Here is a 16,678-nt window from a genome sequence, read left to right on the forward strand (position 1 = left end):
TAAAATAAGTGGAGGTGGTCCCAAATTACAGTTAATTAAATCTCTGAACAAAGGACAATTCTGTTTTTACCAGATCTCATCTAACAATTACCAAAAAATGAAATAAAATTTATTTTCCAGCCAACATTTAGTGCTAGAACATTACTTTCAAGAGACTGTCTTAAATACCACATGCAGATGTGGAATCACACACACACACACAAAATTCATAAATACAGAGAACAGAATGGTGGGTGCCAGAGGCAGTGGGTGAAACGGGTGAAAAGAGTCAAAAGGTATAAACTTCCAGTTATAAAATACATAAGTCATGGGAATGTAGTGTATAGCATAGTGATTACAGTTAATAACACTATTGCATATTTGAAAGTGGCTAAGAAAGTAGATCTTAAGAGTTCTCATCATAAGAAAAAAATTCTGTTACTATGTATGGTGATGAATGTTAACTAGACTCATTGTGGTGATCATTTCCCAATACATGCAAATATCAAATCATCATGTTTTATACCTGAAACTAATATAATGTTGCCTGTCAATTATACCTCAAAAAAAGAAAGAGGCTGTCTTGATCAACACGGTATTCCTAGCACTTAGACCACTTCCTGACACATAATTGTCTATAAATATTTGCTAAACTAAAAAGACCAAGCAATATTATCTGACAGTAATGATATTCAAAAGTGAACAGAGTTATTTATTTTCATAGATGATTTATTATCAGATAAATTAAGAGCTGTTTGTTCTCTTAAATTTTAAAAAAATGTATTTTTTTTTAAGGTGAGCTACCTTCATAAATTCCTACCCAAATACTTTTAGGACTTGGCTTAATGAATTTCTTCCCTATACAAGGCTGCCAAAGCTTCAAAGTCAATAATTTTCTTTGTGTTACTAATAAAGGAAAATTCCTACATTAACAACAAACGTCTGAAATTGCGGCATCTCTGTTAGATATGTAACATTTTATATACAAAGTACACATAGAAGTAAAAATAGATAAAAGTTTGCCTACTACCTAAAAATATCACTCCTGTTAAAAACTGAGGAATGAAATCAAACAAACACACACAAATCTTTGCTAAAAGGTTATTTGCATACTTTGAGTTGAGAAAATTTCATGCCATAAAAGGCATAATAAATCTAATGTGTACTGGGCCTCATTTGTGCTGTTTTATGTATTATTATTCCACTGCATAATATAATTATGAATATTTATATAAAAACAAAACACACAAACTTAAGCCCTCTGAGTTATTAAATGCAAGAGTATAAAAATGGATTACTAAGTTAACCTTCCAACTAATTCTATTTAAAAAAGAAAACGGGGCTTCCGAGAAGATGGCGGAAGAGTAAGACGCGGAGATCACCTTCCTCCCCACAGATACACCAGAAATACATCTACATGTGGAACAACTCCTACAGAACACCTACTGAACGCTGGCAGAAGACCTCAGACCTCCCAAAAGGGAAGAAAGTCCCTATGTACCTGGGTAGGGCAAAAGAAAAAAGAATAAACAGAGACAAAAGGATAGGGACGGGACCTGCACCTCTGGGAGGGAGCTGTGAACGAGGAAAGCTTTCCACACACTAGGAAAGCCCTTCGCGGGCGGAGACTGCGGGTGACGGAGTGGGAACGCTTCGGAGCCGCAGAGGAGAGCACGGTAACAGGGGTGCGGAGGGCAAAGCAGAGAGATTCCCGCACATAGGATCAGGGCCGACCGGTACTCACCAGCCCGAGAGGCTTGTCTGCTCACCCGCCCGGTAGGGCGGGGCTGGGAGTTGAGGCTCGGGCTTGGCGGCGTGAACACAGCCTGCAGGGGGTTAGTGTGCCACGGATAGCCGGGAGGGAGTCCGGAAAAAGTCTTGAGCTGCCGAAGAGGCAAGAGACTTTTTCTTCCCTCTTTGTTTCCTGGTGCGCGAGGAGAGGGGATTAAGAGCGCTGCTTAAAGGAGCTCCAGCGACCGGCGCGAGCCGCGGCTAAAAGCGCGGACCACAGAGACGGGCATGAGACGCTAAGGCTGCTGCTGCCGCCACCAAGAAGCCTGTGTGTGAGCACAGGTCACTATCCACACCCCGCTTCCGGGGAACCTGTGCAGGCCGCCACTGCCAGGGTCCCGGGACACAGGGAGAACTTACCCGGTAGAACGCACGGCGCGCCTCAGGCTGGTGCAACGTCATGCTGGCCTCTGCCGCCGCAGGCTCGCCCCGCCCTCCGTGCCCCTCCCACCCCCGGCCTGAGTGAGCCAGAGCTCCCGAATCAGCGGCTCCTTTAACCCCGTCCTGTCTGAGGGAAGAACAGACGCCCTCCACCGACCTACACGCAGAGGCGGGCCAAATCCAAAGCTGAGCCCCTGGGAGCTGTAAGAACAAAGAAGAGAAAGGGAAATCTCTCCCAGCAGCCTCAGAAGCAGCGGATTAAAGCTCCACAATCAACTTGATGTACCCTGCATCTGTAGAATACATGAATAGACAATGAATCATCCCAAATTGAGGAGGTGGACTTTGAGAGCAAGATTTATGATTTTTTCCCCTTTTCCTCTTTTTGTGAGTGTGTATGTGTATGCTTCTGTGTGAGATTTTGTCTGTAAAGCTTTGCTTCCACCATTTGTCCTAGGGTTCTATCCGTGCAGTTTTTGTTTTGTTTTTAATTTTTTTCTTATTAATTATTATTTTATTAACTTTATATTTTATCTTACTTTATATTATTTTACTTTATTTTCTTTCTTTTCTCCTTCCTTCCCTGCTTCCTCCCTCCCTCCTTTCTTTCTTTCTTTTTCTTTCTTCCTTTTCTTTCTTTCTTTCTTTCTTTCTTCCTTCCTTCCTTTCCTCCTTTCCTCCTTTCTTCCTTTCTTCCTTTCTTCCTACTTCTACTAATTCTTTCTTTCTACTTTTTCTCCCCTTTATTCTGAGCCGTGTGCATGAAAGGCTCTTGGTGCTGCAGCCAGGAGTCAGTGCTCTGCCTCTGAGGTGGGAGAGCCAACTTCAGGACACTGGTCCACAAGACACCTCCCAGCTCCACATAATATCAAATGGCGAAAATCTCCCAGAGATCTCCATCTCAACACCAGCACCCAGCTCACTCAACAACCAGCAAGCTACAGTGCTGGACATCCTATGCCAAATAACTAGCAAGACAGGAACACAACCCCCACCCATTATCAGAGAGGCTGCCTAAAATCATAAAAAGTCCACATACACCCCAAACACACCACCAGACGTGGACCTGCCCACCAGAAAGACAAGATCCAGCCTCATCCACCATAACACAGGCACTAGTCCCCTCCACCAGGAAGCCTACACAACCCACTGAACCAACCTTAGCCACTGGGGACAGACACCAAAAACAACGGGAACTACGAACCTGCAGCCTGCAAAAAGGAGACCCCAAACACAGTTAAGATAAGCAAAATAAGAAGACAGAAAAACACACAGCAGATGAAGGAGCAAGATAAAAACCCACCAGACCTAACAAATGAAGAGGAAATAGGCAGTCTACCTAAAAAAGAATTCAGAATAATGATAGTAAAGATGATCCAAAATCTTGGAAATAGAATAGACAAAATGCAAGAAACATTTAACAAGGACCTAGAAGAACTAAAGATGAAACAGACAACGATGAACAACACAAATGAAATGAAAAATACTCTAGATGGGATCAATAACAGAATAACTGAGGCAGAAGAACGGATAAGTGACCTGGAAGATAAAATAGTGGAAATATCTACTGCAGAGCAGAATAAAGAAAAAAGAATGAAAAGAACTGAGGATAGTCTTAGAGACCTCTGGGACAACATTAAATGCAGCAATATTCGAATTATAGGGGTTCCAGAAGAAGAAGAGAAAAATAAAGGGACTGAGAAAATATTTGAAGAGATTATAGTTGAAAACTTCCCTAATATGGGAAAGGAAATAGTTAATCAAGTCCAGGAAGCACAGAGAGTCCCATAGAGATAAATCCAAGGAGAAATATGCCAAGACACATATTAATCAAACTGTCAAAAATTAAGTACAAAGAAAACATATTAAAAGCAGCAAGGGAAAAACAACAAATAACACACAAGGGAATCCCCATAAGGTTAACAGCTGATCTTTCAGCAGAAACTCTGCAAGCCAGAAGGGACTGGCAGGACATATTTAAAGTGATGAAGGGGAAAAACCTGCAACCAAGATTACTCGACCCAGCAAGGATCTCATTCAGATTTGATGGAGAAGTTAAAACCTTTACAGACAAGCAAAAGCTGAGAGAGTTCAGGACCACCAAACCAGCTTTACAACTGCTAAAGGAACTTCTCTAGCCAAGAAACACAAGAGAAGGAAAAGACCTACAATAACGAACCCATACAATTAAGAAAATGGGAATAGGAACATTCATATCGATAATTACCTTAAATGTAAATGGACTAAATGCTCCCAACAAAAGACACAGATTGGCTGAATGGATACAAAAACAAGACCCATATATTTGCTGTCTACCAGAGACCCACTTCAAACCTAGAGACACATACACACTGAAAGTAAGGGGATAGAAAAAGATATTTCATGCAAATGGAAACCAAAAGAAAGCTGGAGTAGCAATTCTCATATCAGACAAAATGACTTTAAAATAAAGACTATTAGAAGAGACAAAGAAGGACACTACCTAATGATCAAGGGATCGATCCAAGAAGAAAATATAACACTTGTAAATATTTATGCACCCAACATAGGAGCACCTCAATACATAAGGCAAATACTAACAGCCATAAAAGGAGAAATCGACAGTAACAGATTCATAGTAGGGGACTTTAACACCCCACTTTCACCAATGGACAGATCATCCAAAATGAAAATAAATAAGGAAACACAAGCTTTAAATGATACATTAAACAAGATGGACTTAATTGATATTTATAGGACATTCCATCCAAAAACAACAGAATACACATTTTTCTCAAGTGCTCATGGAACATTCTCCAGGATAGATCATATCTTGAGTCACAAATCAAGCCTTGGTAAATTTAAGAAAATTGAAATTGTATCAAGTATCTTTTCCGACCACAACGTTATGAGGCTAGATATCAATTACTGGAAAAGATCTGTAAAAAATACAAACACATGGAGGCTAAACAATACACTACTTAATAACAAAGTGATCACTGAAGAAATCAAAGAGGAAATCAAAAATACCTAGAAACAAATGACAATGGAGACACAATGACCCAAAATCTATGGGATGCAGCAAAAGCAGTTCTAAGAGGGAAGTTTATAGCAATACAATCCTACCTTAAGAAACAGGAAACATCTCTAATAAACAAGCTAAACTTTCACCTAAAGCAATTAGAGAAAGAACAACCAAAAAAACCCCAAAGTTAGCAGAAGGAAAGAAATCATAAAAATCAGATCAGAAATAAATGAAAAAGAAATGAAGGGAACTATAGCAAAGATCAATAAAACTAAAAGCTAGTTCTTTGAGAAGATAAACAAAATTGATAAACCACTGGCCAGACTCATCAAGAAAAAAAGGGAGAAGACTCAAATCAATAGAATTAGAAATGAAAAAGGAGAAGTAACAACTGACACTGCAAAAATACAAAAGATCATGAGAGATTACTACAAGCAACTCTATGGCAATGAAATGGACAACCTGGAAGAAATGGACAAATTCTTAGAAATGCACAACCTGCCAAGACTGAATCAGGAAGAAATAGAAAAGATGAACAGACCAATCACAAGCACTGAAATTGAAACTGTGATTAAAAATCTTCCAACAAACAAAAGCCCAGGACCAGATGGCTTCACAGGCGAATTCTATCAAACATTTAGAGAAGAGCTAACACCTATCCTTCTCAAACTCTCCCAAAATATAGCAGAGGGAGGAACACTCCCAAACTCATTCTAGGAGGCCACCATCCCCGATACCAAAACCAGACAAGGATGTCACAAAGAAAGAAAACTACAGGCCAATATCACTGATGAACATAGATGCAAAAATCCTCAACAAAATACTAGCAAACAGAATCCAACAGCACATTAAATGGATCATACACCATGACCAAGTGGGGTTTATTCCAGGAATGCAAGGATTCTTCAATATACGCAAATCAATCAACGAGATACACCATATTAGCAAATTGAAGGAGAAAAACCATATGATCATCTCAATAGCAGAGAAAGCTTTTGACAAAATTCAACACCCATTTATGATAAAAACCCTGCAGAAAGTAGGCATAGAGGGAACTTTCCTCAACATAATAAAGGCCATATATGACAAACCCACAGCCAACATCGTCCTCAATGGTGAAAAACTGAAAGCATTTCCACTAAGATTAGGAACAAGACAAGGTTGCCCACTCTCACCACTCTTATTCAACATAGTTTTGGAAGTTTTAGCCACAGCAAGCAGAGAAGAAGAGGAAATAAAAGGAATCCAAATCAGAAAAGAAGAAGTAAAGCTGTCACTGTTTGCAGATGACATGATACTATACATAGAGAATCCTAAAGGTGCTACCAGAAAACTACTAGAGCTAATCAATGAATTTGGTAAAGTAGCAGGATACAAAATTAATGCACAGAAATCTCTGGCATTCCTATACACTAATGATGAAAAATCTGAAAGTGAAATCAAGAAAACACTCCCATTTACCATTGCAACAAAAACAATAAAATATCTAGGAATAAACCTACCGAAGGAGACAAAAGATCTGTATGCAGAAAATTATAAGACAAATGAGGAAAGAAATTAAAGATGATACAAATAGATGGAGAGATATACCATGTTCTTGCATTGGAAGAATCAACATTGTGAAAATGACTATACTACCCAAAGCAATCTACAGATTCAATGCAATCCCTATCAAATTACCACTGGCATTTTTCACAGAAGTAGAACAAAAAATTTCACAATTTGTATGGAAACACAAAAGACCCCGAATAGCCAAAGCAATCTTGAGAACGAAAAATGGAGCTGGAGGAATCAGGCTCCGTGACTTCAGACTATACTACAAAGCTACAGTAATTGAGACAGTATGGTACTGGCACAAAAACAGAAAGATAGATCATGGAACAGGATAGAAAACCCAGAGATAAACCCATGCACATATGGTCACCTTATCTTTGATAAAGGAGGCAGGAATGTACAGTGGAGAAAGGACAGCCTCTTCAATAAATAGTGCTGGGAAAACTGAATAGGTACATGTAAAAGATGAGATTAGATCACTCCCTAACACCATACACAAAATAAGCTCAAAATGGATTAAAGACCTAAATGTAAGGCCAGAAACTATCAAACTCTTAGAGGAAAACGTAGGCAGAACACTCTATGACATAAATCACAGCAAGATCCTTTTTGACCCACCTCCTAGAGAAATGGAAATAAAAACAAAAATAAACAAATGGGACCTAATGAAAGTTCAAAGCTTTTGCACAGCAAAGGAAACCATAAACAAGACCAAAAGACAACTCTCAGAATGGGAGAAAATATTTGCCAATGAAGCAACTGACAAAGGATTAATCTCCAAAATTTATAAGCAGCTTGTGCAGCTTAATAACAAAAAAAAAATAACCCAATCCAAAAATGGGCAGAAGACCTAAACAGACATTTCTGCAAAGAAGATATGCAGACTGCCAACAAACACATGAAAGAATGCTCAACATCATTAATCATTAGAGAAATGCAAATCAAAACTACGATGAGATATCATCTCACACCAGTCAGAATGGCCATCATCAAAAAAATCTACAAACAGTAAATGCTGGAAAGGATGTGGAGAAAAGGGAACCCTCTTGCACTGTTGGTGGGAATTTAAATTGATACAGCCACTGTGGAGAACAGTATGGAGGTTCCTTAAAAAACTAAAAATAGAACTACCATATGACCCAGCAATCCCACTACTAGGCATATACCCTGAGAAAACCATAATTCAAAAAGAGTCATGTACGAAAATGTTCATTGCAGCTCTATTTACAATAGCCCGGAGATGGAAACAACCTAAGTGTCCATCATCGGATGAATGGATAAAGAATATGTAGCACATATATACAATGGAATATTACTGAACCATAAAAAGAAATGAAATTGAGTTATTTGTAATGAGGTGGATAGACCTAGAGTCTGTCATACAGAGTGAAGTAAGTCAGAAAGAGAAAGACAAATACCGTATGTTAACACATATATATGGAATTTAAGAAAAAAAAATGTCATGAAGAACCTAGGGGTAAGATAGGAATAAAGACTGTGTCCTACTAGACCTACTAGAGAATGGACTTGAGGATATGGGGAGGGAGAAGAGTAAGGTGTGACAAAGCGAGAGAGGCATGGACATATATACACTACCAAACGTAAGGTAGATAGCTAGTGGGAAGCAGCCGCATAACACAGGGAGATCAGCTCGGTGTTTTGTGACCACCTGGAGGGGTGGGATAGGGAGGGTGGGAGGGAGGGAGACGCAAGAGGGAAGAGATATGGGAACATATGTATATGTATAACTGATTCACTTTGTTATAAAAAAAAAAAAGAAGAAGAAAACAAACTTAAAAAGCTAGAAAAGCAATAATCGCCAGTTGGGAAAAACTAGAAATAAATAGGACACAAATTTATTCTAGACTTACGAAATGATTTGATTCAAACAGGCTATTGATTTTATTTTTTAGGATTAAATTCAGGTAAACTCTAAATGGTAGTTCCTTCTCCAAACAAATAATATATTAATAATACTAGGTAGGATGATATTTGTTAGAGTAATTAAAAGACACAAAGGGAGAGATTTAAGGAGTGAATAATTAAGTCTTTTAGACAGAAGCATTAGTGGAAATAATGCTAGTAAAATTGTGTGTTGATATTCAAACACACAGAAAAATCTCAGAGTAAGGAGCCTCTCAAAGAAGGGTATAAATAGCCTGATATATCAAAAAACAATTCTCATAACAAATCACACATACAAAAAATATTTAATAGAAATCTAAAAATTTAATTTTATGCAATACACACAATGAAAATAACCAATTATGGTAGCTTTGATTTGGAAGGGATCTTACATGTTATCTACTGATAATCTATATCCCTCAATAAAAGACAAAGAAAGTGAAACTCAGAAAAATTAGGTGTGTCTCCAATCATCAAAGAAAATGTTGTGTCATTGTCAAGACCAGAACTTAGGTCTTATGGCTTTGGTCCAGTGGTCTTTCTATTAAATCAATATGCATTTATCATAGAGAATTAGGAAAGGAATAGGTGTTTATCAAAGTGCTTCATGTTAGAATTTACGGTGCTCTGTCCTCTTCCCTGCGTGTAAACACACTCAGATACACCTATGTCTTCCTCTGTCCTTCCTACCTGCCCCACAGCCTCAGTGGTTCAGGTGTTCCTCCTCTAGCTCAATATTAATCTCTTCAACTAGTCTCTTGAATCCACCACTCCCCACCTCTCAAGAATCTTGCTCCATCAGTAATTACCTTAACTCCTCTATGTTCAGACTTTCTCTAGGACAGTTCACAGGGCAGCTGGCTTCCCTCAGAACAAGCAAGTCAGAGAGAGTGCCTGACAGAAACCATAGTCTTTTTTTTTTCTTGAAGTATAGTTGTTTACTCCATATATATATATATATATATATATATATATACATATATATATATATCACTTTGCTGTATACCTGAAAAAAATATATATGTGTGGACATATATATTCTTTTTCAGATTCTTTTCCATTATAGGTTATTACAAGATATTAAATATAGTGTCCTGTGCTATATAGTAGATCCTGTTGTTTATTTTATATATAGTAGTGTATATCTGTTAATCCCAAATTCCAAATTTGTCCCTCCCCTCTTTCCCCTTTGGTAACCATAAGTTTGTTTTCTATGTCTGTGAGTCTATTTGTTTAGTAAATAAGTTCATTTGTATCATTTTTTTAGATTCCACATATAAGTGATATCATATGATATTTGTCTATCTCTATCTGACTTACTTCACTTAATAGGATAATCTGCAGGTCCATCCATATTGCTGCAAATGGCATTATTTCATTCTTTTTTATGGCTGAGTAATATTCCATTGTGTGTGTGTGTGTGTGTGTGTGTGTGTGTGTGTGTGTGTGTGTGTATACACACACGCACACATATATACCACATCTTCTTTATCCATTCATCTGTCAATGAACATTTAAGTTGCTTCCATGTCTTGGGTACTGTAAATAGTGCTGCTATGAACACTGGGGTGCATTATCTTTCAGAATTAGAGTTTTCTCTGGATATATACCCAGAAGTGCGATTGCTGTATCATATGGCAACTCTATTTTTAGTTTTTTAAGGAACCTCCATACTGTTCTCCATAGTGGCTGCACCAATTTACATTTCCACCAACAGCATAGGAGGGTTCTCTTTTCTCCACAACCTCTCTAGCATTTATTATTTGTAGGCTTTTTGATGATGGCTATTTTGACCAGTGTGAGGTGGTACCTCATTGTAGTTTTGACTTGCATTTCTCTAATAATTCGCGATGCTGAGCATCTTTTCATGTGCCTATGGGACATCTGTATGTCTTCTTTGGAGAAATGTCTATTTAGGTCTTCTGCCCATTTTTTGATTGGGTTGTTTGTTTTTTGGATATTGAGCTGTATGAGCTGTTTGTATATTTTGGAAATTAAGCCCTTGTTGGTTGCAATGTTTGCAGATATTTTCTCCCATTTCGTAAGTTGTCTTTTCGTTTTGTTTATGGTTTCCTTTGCTATGCAAAAGCTTGTAAGTTTAATTAGGTCCCATTTGCTTATTTTTGCTTTTGTTTCCGTTACTCTATGAGATGGATCAAAAAAAAGAATGCTGAGATTTATGTCAAAGAGTGTCCTGCCTATGTTTTCCTCTAGGAGTTTTATAGTATCCAGGCTCACATTTAGGTCTTTAATCCATTTTGAGTTTATTGTTGTATAGGGTATTAAAGAATGTTCTAATTTCATTCTTTTATACATAGCTGTCCAGTTTCCCCAGCACTGCTTATTGAAGAGGCTGTCTTTTCTCCATTGTATATTTTTGGCTCCTTTGTGGTAGATTAATTGACCATAAGTGTGTAGGTTTATTTCTGGGCTTTCTATCCTGTCCCATTGATCTATGTAGCTGTTTTTGTGCCACTACCATACTGTTTTGATTACTGTAGCTTTGTAGCATAGTCTGAAGTCAGGAAGACCCATATTCTGAAAACTGTAAGACGCTGATGGAAGAAATTGAAGATGACACAAACAGAAGGAATGATATACTGTGCTCTTGGATTGGAAGAATTGATATTGTTAAAATGACTATACTACCCAAGGCAACCTACAGATTCAGTGCAATCCCTATCAAATTACCAATGGCATTTTTCACAGAACTAGAGCAAAAAATTTTCAAATTTGTATGGAAACACAAAAGACCCCAAATAGCCATAGTCTTTTATAATCTAATCTTAGAAGTAACATTCCATCATTTTTGCCAAATTTTATTTACTGAAAGCAAGTCACTAACTCCAGACCACACTCCAGGGAACAGAAATACACAAGAGTGTGACCATCAGAAGGCTGGATTATAAGAAGCCATCTTAGAGGCTGCCTGCCACAGCTTCTAAAGAAGAAGAGCAAAAAGGGAGACTTGTTAACCAGATACCAGGACTTCCTATGAAGCTACCAATTAGGAAAATGTGGTATTGGCACAAGGATAAATATATTGACTAATGGAATATAAAGAGAGCCCAGAAACAAATCAGTGCATAGAGGGAGCTTTGGAAAATGACAGAGATGATATGTAGGACAATAAGGAAAGGAGGGAATATTCTGTAAACGGAGGTGGAGAAAAATGGTTATCCAAATGAAAATAGGGTTCCTAGCCTTCCTCTCATACCATTAAAAAAAGCAAACTTTAAAACTCTTAGGAAAATATAGGTTAACTTCTTAGACCTTTAGACAGGAAATAGTTCTTAAATTAGATACAAAGATATTGATTATTGAAAATGGATAAATAGGATTATATTCAAATTAAGAACTGTGTTCATCAAAAGATACCTGAAAGACAGATTTTAAAGCTCAGAAACACAACCCAAAGGATTATTATCAAGAATATATAAAGAACTCCTAGAAGTCAATGAGAAAACTATAAGCAATCCAGTAGGCAAAGGATATGAAAATACATTTCTCAAGAGAGGAAATATTAAATATATAAATAAATGTTCAATATCAGAGAACTGCAAATTAAGACCACAATGAGATAAGCCATTCAACTGACAAAAGTTTCAAAGTCTGAGAATACTAAATATAGGAGACCACACAGCTTCCAAAGATCTTGTTTACATTGCAGGGGAAAGTAAACTGAGGCAACCACTTTGGAAAACAGTTTGAAATTACCCCCTGAAGTTGAACATTAGCAACACTCCATCATCAAGAGAGTAGGTGTGAAAACTGTGGTACAATCACACGATGGAATGCTATATGGCAGCTCCCCACCTCCAAAATACACAATAGATCAATGTTAGCAGTATGACATTAAGCACATAAAGTGAGCCTCAAACGATTACATGCCTTTTTATAAAGTTAAAAAGGTCGAAAATGAAACAATTCCCAATGAACATGAAAAATACAGTAATACTTTACAGCAAATGAATACTTGTTAAATACTCATATTTAACTTATTCCTCAAATAACCAAAAGTAAAGCAATGATCCCTGTACCCCAAATTCCTTTTTTTTTTTTTTTTTTTTTTTGCGGTACGCAGGCCTCTAACTGCTGTGGCCTCTCCCGTTGCGGAATATAGGCTCTGGATACGCAGGCTCAGCGGCCATGGCTCACGGGCCCAGCCGCTCCGCGGCATGTGGGATCTTCCCAGACCGGGGCTCGAACCCGTGTCCCCTACATCGGCAGGCGGACTCTCAACCACTGCGCCACCAGGGAAGCCCCCCAAATTCCTTTTAAAATATATTACTACCTCTACAAATGCTTTGAGAGGAAAGGAACAAAACCTCCAAATTTTTACAGTCATCGAACAGCAGATTATCTGAAAATGTTAACAATATGTGGCAGACACATTGTGAGAGGGAAAAATCAAGATTTTCAACCACATTCCTTGTTTCAAAACTTTCCAATGTCTGTCTCTACAGAATCTCTGTCATTAATTAAAACCAACTTGTTGAAGCATCTGTGATATGTCAATATTAGACAGAATACTAAGATATTTTATTTTCAAAGGAAAAGTGTAAATGACAAATGCTCTGTTTGTATCTGTATGCAAGTGTACATTGCTGTGACCTGGAGTTAACTAAAAAAGTGGAATATAAAATTTTACAAAATGTGTACAAATACTATATATATATTACTACCTCTAATTTAATGATTCCTAGCACTTTATTCAGGAAAGGGACTAACCTGTTAAACAAAGATCAAAATCACCTGCCCACCTGTTATGGCTGAGGGAAGCACTGACGGGTGTAGGTACCACAGTCTGTAACCCTTCTCCTTCTATCTCAGTACCAAGAAGGCAGATGAGCTGGAGATCTGGTAATCCCACACAGTTTACTTCATGCCAACTCTTACCTGAAAGTGCATCATTGAATGGACAATAATGTTTATCAAAAATAAAAGATAAAAATTCCAAACACCTACCTAATACTCAGCTGAGCAAACATCACTTATAAAGCTATGTCTCCTTATCATTCTAGTATTTTCTGTTACCCAGTAATTCCCAATGTAAAGGAATAAAGAAATCACAACAGTGACAAAATTAATAGCAAATGTATAAACGCTGTATGCCAACCCAACTCCTCATCCCCCCCTCCACCGCCCTAATAACAAAACAATAATAAAACAAATACTTACTCTCCATGAGGTCCAGGTAAACCAAGAATGCTATATAAACTTGGGTGGCATCTCCTATATCTAATTCCATCATTTCTAAATACTGAAAATCAAAATGTAATTGTCAAATAGAGAAGGAAGAATCTCTTAATATTTTCTTTCAATCAACAACTATTCATTAAATAGATAATATATAAGACTCTCTTATAGGTATAGTGGGAGTTACATGGCAATTAAGACCTGATCCCTATCAATAAAAAACTTACGGATTGTTAGGGTAAACACACGCACACCTGCAATTGTAGGTAAATAAAAATACATGACAGTAAGTGACTAAAAACCAAGTGAGTGGAATAAAAAAACATGAAACAGGTCAAAGGAGCTCCACTCAGGTGGCTTGGTTGGTGAATGTTTCCTGGCAGAGGTGGGATGCAAATTGGGCCCTGAAGGACTTGTCGTGTATGATTTGAATAAATAGAGAAGGTAGAGTAACAGTGTGAGTAATCACACAAAGGTGGGAATAAGCAACACATATTCAAGGGCCTATAAAGAAACATATCTGCCAGGAGTAGAGACATTTTTTAATAGAACTTTTGTTGGCGCATGTTAGTGGGAGCCTCTATTTCCCTGGTCTCTTATTTGCCTGTGGAGAAAGTCTGCAAGAAGACCACTCCTGGCCTCTATCCCCACCCCTGCTCACTCAAGAGTAGGGAGTTATTTAATTGTTGGTTTTTAAAGGACCAAACAAGCTGCTGCTGCTTTCAGACTTGTTGGTCAGCACTGAGCAAACATTCTTCAGGAGCCTGCCCCTGCAAGAGAAGCCTGAGGTATTCGAGCTATGTCAGTGACTAGGTGGGGAAGCAGGGACAAAGCAGAAGTGAGGCGTCAGCAGACCTGCCTGGGTGCAGATCTGAAGTCACACTTCCCCATCGGAGTCCTCCTAAGTGTGCACAGGTACAGGAAAAGAGAGGTGTTATTAACTGTCCTCCTCAAACCTTAAACGTGTTTGAAAATGACACTGAAAAGGCAGTTGGGGACCAGGTGGCAAGGTCTTGATGGTCAAGCTAACAGTTTGAATTTTACCCATAAGGAAATTCTCTAAGCATGGGAATAATATAATCAAAATGGTGCTTGAGGATGATAAATCTGATACTGCGTTACTGGATCGACCTAAGTAATTTTCAAACTGAATAATACAAATGCAGAACTGAAAAATCAAACAACCAATATAAATAGTAACATGAAATCTAGAAGAAGTTTTTAAAATTTGTTACTGTTGTTCCACTTATTAAACACTTAGGTAATGTTTACTATATGTCAAGTGCTTTACCAATATTAACTGATTTAATCCTGTAACAACCCTATAAGGTTAGTACTATTCTTATCCCCATTTTACAGATGAGAAAACTGAGAAACTTGCACCAAAAAAAAAAAAAAAAATCACAAAGCTGGTGACAGAACCAGGATTCAAACCCAGGCAGTCTAACTTTGAGTTCATGCTCCTAACCACCATTATCCCTCTACATGTTTTGGTTCTTTTATGGCACTGAATAACACCTCCATGCTAGTGTTTGTTTTTCTCACCTTGAGGGGAAATAAGGGGATCAGAGCAGGAGGATAAAATCAAGCAAGAGAAGATGAAAAGATCTTCAAATTGTTCCTTTTCTGGACTGTTTTTAGATTATTATCTATGAAATATTGCTCTCCAGCAGAAGACTGCAATTCTACTAAAGTTACTAGACCAAAGTATCTAGTCCCTGATATTCCTACAAAAACCCTTATATCCATTCACTATCCGCTCATTGTTTGGGCCATGACTGGTACAGGGCAGCAATTTGCCAAGCACAGGCAAATGAGGATTGTGCCTAAACCTTAATCATTGTAGACTACTACATCTTATCCATGGCCCACAAACTGTTTGCTTGGTTACTGTGAGTATTAAATGAGACCATCCCCAGAACGAGCCCTAGACAGCAAAACTCAGATTAGTGGAGTGGTTACTATCTGGCCTTGAGGGGCAATGTATTCAATGTTGTTCCCTCCAGCTAAGAATGGTCTGAGGGCGGGGGAAGGGGGCGGTGTCAGAACAAGAGTTCAACTCATTTAAACAAACAAAAACAAGGTTGCCTGCAGCGAGCAGTGAGCATAAAGGATCCCCTTCGGTGAGGTTCGCGCGTAAACGGCGATCCCATGCGGTTGGGAGTCAAGGGCCCAAAGGGGAGCACGGCCCGTGGGTTCCGCCTGGGGTAGAGGCCTGGACCGGCGCCCTGCTCCTCTCACGCCTCCTGACCTTAGGGTGCGTGCCCATCCAGGCGTCCTCGGGGGCCCATGAGAGGGCGCCGCCGCCGCGATCGCCGCTCGGGCGCACATCGCTGCAGCCCGCGGTCGGCTGGGACTCGCCGCTCTCCTCCATGCCCTGCTGTGCGGTGCGCCCGTGGTGCACCGCGCTGCGCTCTCCGCGCCCGGCCAGAAGCAGAGACGCGCGCGTTTCGGTTCCGCTTCCCAGTCGTCCGCTGCGCTGGCGCGGGAGAGCTCAGATGCTGGGAGGACAGTTCTCTCAGACCCATCTTCAGACAAACATAGCTAGAACCTGGGCAAACGCACTCAGCTTTCGGTCTGCGCTTATTCAAATCTGGGCAGATGCTAGCGAGAAGAAGGTTCAAGGATACCCCGAGTCCAGAAGTGCTTAATTCTCCTTACGTCAGCGCTGTTTGCAACTCTGCTGAGAAAGTGGGGGAGACTTAAGGCTTCTTTGCCCTGACATGTAAGCTTAAAGTGTAGCAGTGGATGAGATCTCCAGAGAAGAAAGTGGAAAGGAGAAAGACCAGACTGCCAAGGACCTTATGTTTAGGGTGGACCGACCTTTCAGCATTAGAGGAGCAAGAGTAAAGACGAGTTGTTGAA

At 39.1% G+C, this 16,678-nt stretch overlaps 1 protein-coding gene across 8 annotated transcripts in view; it reads right to left on the minus strand.

Annotated features, from left to right (window-relative positions):
• The window catches only part of TSEN15 (tRNA splicing endonuclease subunit 15), a 135,731-nt gene extending 119,416 nt beyond the window's left edge, over positions 1-16,315 (minus strand). For all 8 annotated transcript variants that reach the window (XR_013828177.1, XR_013828178.1, XR_013828179.1 and 5 more), the window contains exons 1-3: positions 16,065-16,315; positions 13,796-13,877; positions 13,378-13,513 (exon numbers count right to left, since the gene is read on the minus strand). Coding sequence is in view for 2 of the 8 variants with exons in the window: in XM_079920366.1 (XP_079776492.1) it covers positions 13,378-13,513; positions 13,796-13,877; positions 16,065-16,187 (341 nt within the window). In the remaining 6 variants the exon portion in view is untranslated. The remainder of the gene's footprint in view (positions 1-13,377; positions 13,514-13,795; positions 13,878-16,064) is intronic.
• Between the last annotated feature and the right edge of the window lie 363 nt (positions 16,316-16,678).

This window comes from Stenella coeruleoalba (genome assembly GCF_951394435.1).
Source record: "Stenella coeruleoalba genome assembly, chromosome: 1".
In the NCBI taxonomy this organism is placed as follows: domain Eukaryota; kingdom Metazoa; phylum Chordata; class Mammalia; order Artiodactyla; family Delphinidae; genus Stenella; species Stenella coeruleoalba.